This window comes from Poecilia reticulata, linkage group LG5, assembly GCF_000633615.1.
Source record: "Poecilia reticulata strain Guanapo linkage group LG5, Guppy_female_1.0+MT, whole genome shotgun sequence".
Lineage (NCBI taxonomy): Eukaryota > Metazoa > Chordata > Actinopteri > Cyprinodontiformes > Poeciliidae > Poecilia > Poecilia reticulata.
In genome coordinates this window covers 17,860,010-17,863,617 of record NC_024335.1, presented here as the reverse complement: position 1 = coordinate 17,863,617, position 3,608 = coordinate 17,860,010, and the positions used below count along the sequence as shown (strand labels likewise).

At 38.4% G+C, this 3,608-nt stretch overlaps 1 protein-coding gene across 1 annotated transcript in view; it reads right to left on the bottom strand.

Moving 5' to 3' along the window:
- Window positions 1–775: 775 nt before the first annotated feature.
- Window positions 776–3,608, bottom strand: part of idh3b (isocitrate dehydrogenase (NAD(+)) 3 non-catalytic subunit beta) — a 10,434-nt gene continuing 7,601 nt past the window's right edge. The window contains exon 11 of the mRNA XM_008409512.2: window positions 776–2,491. Within this exon, the coding sequence (XP_008407734.1) occupies window positions 2,405–2,491 (87 nt within the window). The 3' untranslated portion in view covers window positions 776–2,404. The remainder of the gene's footprint in view (window positions 2,492–3,608) is intronic.

Below are 3,608 nucleotides of genomic sequence, written 5' to 3'. Positions count from 1 at the left end.
TATATATATGAAATTAATGGTATATTCTGTTGTTTATTCCCTTTTAAATGGTGACACATTTGTATGGAGTATGTTTGTGGGTTGTATGTCAGTTGCATACTTTTTGCAACAGCTTTGGTTGCAAAAAGTAATGGAACAACAAGGCTTGTCATCACCTGAGGCAATCTCAGTGCGGAAAGACATCAACAAACGTTTCTGCAGGCAGTAGCAAACAGATATCTATCCGTTCTTAGAGCCTGAACTCTTATCGTCCAAGATGGCTGAGCGTGCTCTGGGGTCATCTGGGGAATAGCTCCAGAATTTTGGGAGAGGAGAAGATGGGTTGATCTGCTTGGAGTCTTGATCTCAACCCCGGTGAGAACTGCTGTTCAAGCCAGCGTGACACAGCCAACATTTCTGACTTGCTGCTGCAAATGTTGGTTGAAGATTAAGATGTCATTCCCCAACAGCTGGTGACCAACAGAAGGAGGAGGTGCCAGGCTGTTTGTTGAATAAACTATTAAACTGCCAGGGTTGTGGGTTTTTTTTTTTAAACTGCAATCATCATTTCCAGTAAATGTCACCAAACTGGGTGTCACATGGCTCAGTGGTAGACCAGGCAGACAATATTTACACAAGTTTGGTACAAAAAAAAACCCTCCTTTACATCACCAAAATAAACCGTGCCCAGGTAAAACACGGCAGTGAAAACAACATTCGTTGGGCCACTTTTCTTGAAATGGAGCAGGTTTTTGTCAACTCAGTCATTTTTGAGCCAAAACTTTCAAGTGTGCGCTAAAGTAAAGATATGCAGTTTATTTAAGTGCAAGCATACATTCACATCAACAAATCATAGCCCAAGAAACTACAGAGGTCCAAAAACTAAATCTGACAGAAAATCTGAGCAACAAATCGACCATATTGGGAAAGTAAGAGCAACAATTTGATAGACACAGCCTTCTGATTTACTCAACCAAATGAGACCAAAATTGAATCACAGGTGCTTTATTTTAATTAAAAGGGCATGCACACCTTTGCAACCAGGAAGCCAGATGTTTTTTTTTAACATTTTCCTCTTTGTCAGTTAAATTTTCCAACATATGATACAATAAAAGCAATTTATTTATTATGATCAAAAATGTCTTTCTCACAAAAGCCTATAATTGTATGAGGGATAATACACTTTTGAGATATATATCACTATTTTGTATCAGATTATTGTTGATAACTTTTGCTCTGGAATGTTCTTTTTTTTTCCCCCTCAAACTTTTACCTTTAGTAACATAAAAAGTATACATAAATGTAGTTAAATATTCATATTACAGGCTTTTGAGTACAAAGTGTTTGAGAGCCAAACTTTCACTTGTGCTGTTCTGCTTTAATGCTTTAGTTGAATGAATACTAAAGAGTGAGTAAAATGTCTAATTGTCTAATATTCTATGTGTTTTACTGAATAAAACCATAGTAAAAAAAAATAAATACAATTTTTATGAATCTATTTTTTACGCATCTCCTATTAAAAGCTTTCTGGATTCAAACTTATGCAGTATGTGCAATTTCCGGTTGATAAAACATACACAAAAATTAATAAATAAAATAAAAAAGATATATTTAAGGAAGAAGTCATTCAAAGCTGATTATCTAAGTTGAGTTTGAGTTAGTCTTATTATTTCAGTATAGGTAAAAAAAAAAAAAAGCTCAATGAACTATTGAAGACATTCAGAAAACCGGCGATCAACATGTTCAGTACAGCATAATCCGTGTGAATCTCTCCAGCTCTTGTTGTCTGATAACGTACTTCTGCAATCCTGCCGGGCGACAGCAACATCAGCCATAATTCACATGTGACTAACACAAAGATTCTCATATGACTCCTACGCGGCAGATTTTCCAGCTCGCACCTGATCGGCATGTGTCTGGAAACGAGGAATAACTTAAGTTCTCTGAGGAAACACATGCTGACCAAAACCACCCACAGCTGTGATGAACCTTCAATACCACTAAATACTGCATCGGGTTTCCATTAAGAGTCATGAGACTGCTTCACACTCTTGCTGTTACGTCTCATTTTTTATTCACATCTCGCCATAAATGAAGCGATATGCTAAAACCCGACGTTAATAAATAATCAGAAGTATAAATCCACCACGTTTTGACTGCTGCCTAGTGACCTGAAATAAAGCCATCATAGGCAGAATTTTACAGTGTCAAGAAAGCAAAAGGTTGGCGAAGATGATCCATGTTTGCAGCTGTTGTTTTTCTTCAAAATATAACAACATTTTGTGAACATATTGGTAAAAATTTTCTGTGTTTTGCACTGCCGAGACAGTGCGCAGTCCGTGACAGAAAGGCAAAGAAAAAGGGAAGTGTGTGTGTGTGTGTGTGTGTGTGTGTGTGTGTGTCTCAGCAGCGGACAGATTTGCATTTACAAAGCTGAGACTGGCAGGTTAGCAATGACAGCCCGGGTGAATTCATCGCATGTCGCGTAGCCCCCCAGGTCTTCGGTGCGCACCTGTCGCAGACATAAGGACAGCGTGTTACCATGTGCACAGCTGCTGCAGCACATGTCCACATTGCAAGTGTCGTGGCCTGCATGTCGGAGAGCCTTTGATACAGTCACTGTACTCACAGAACAAGCCGAACAGGACCAGTGAGTAAAATGTCGCTGGGAGGGAAAACGTCCGCTCTTCAATTTGATAAGTTGGAAACGTGTCTGTGTATCAAAGCTGTGAAAGAGAGCAAAGCCTTTCAAGTGTTCCCGTTTAGATATTTGTAGTGTACCTATTACATCTCCCTGATCTGAGTTACTTCGCAGTGCGTTTCTTGCAAACCTTTTTTTTTTTCCTTTCCACTTAACTTGCCATTGACATAGCTGGAAACAGCTGACCATGAGTGGTCAACTGCTTTATCGAGGTACTAATGTGACTTACTGTACGTGTGGTTTCAATGACTCTGCTGTTTTACAGTGAAGCCAGCAGTTTCCCATGATTCTGTAGGCCTTGACAAAACATTTCTGCATTTAAAATCACCCTTAATGATAATTTGCCATCCAGAGGAACTGAATGTGGGGTTTTCTTCTGTTGTAAGCTGCAGCCACCGAAACAAGCCGACAGATATAAACTTGGAATCTGTCACTCGGAAAATAAGAATGTGCATATTTTCTTCTGCGAGTTCTGTTTAGGAAAAATAAAAAAAATTAAAAAAACATGGCCAGTCTAGTGCTGAAGGAGAAATGCCATAATATCTTTTCGTTCTGATTTTACATTTCTGTTATATGTCAACATGTTGACAAGTCAAGGTTATGTATTCTTATAAATTAGTTTTATGAAAGCAGTTAAGTTTAAAATATCACTTGCCAGAGAGGTGCCTTTTGTACAGAGAACGATGAACGCTGACAAATAAAATCGCAAGGCAGTCATACACGAAGGAATGCTGTCCCCATGGATTGACAGTAATTCAGTGCTTTTTCTTCAGCCTATGGTGCTTTTATCTGACAAAATGACATCATAGTAGAAATGTTGGAAGCACCAATAGCCCGAATAAAAATAGAGTGAATTAAGTCAGTTTTTGTAAAGTTTCTGTGAACAGAGGGCATTACGAGTAATGCACTTTATGTAGACATATATATA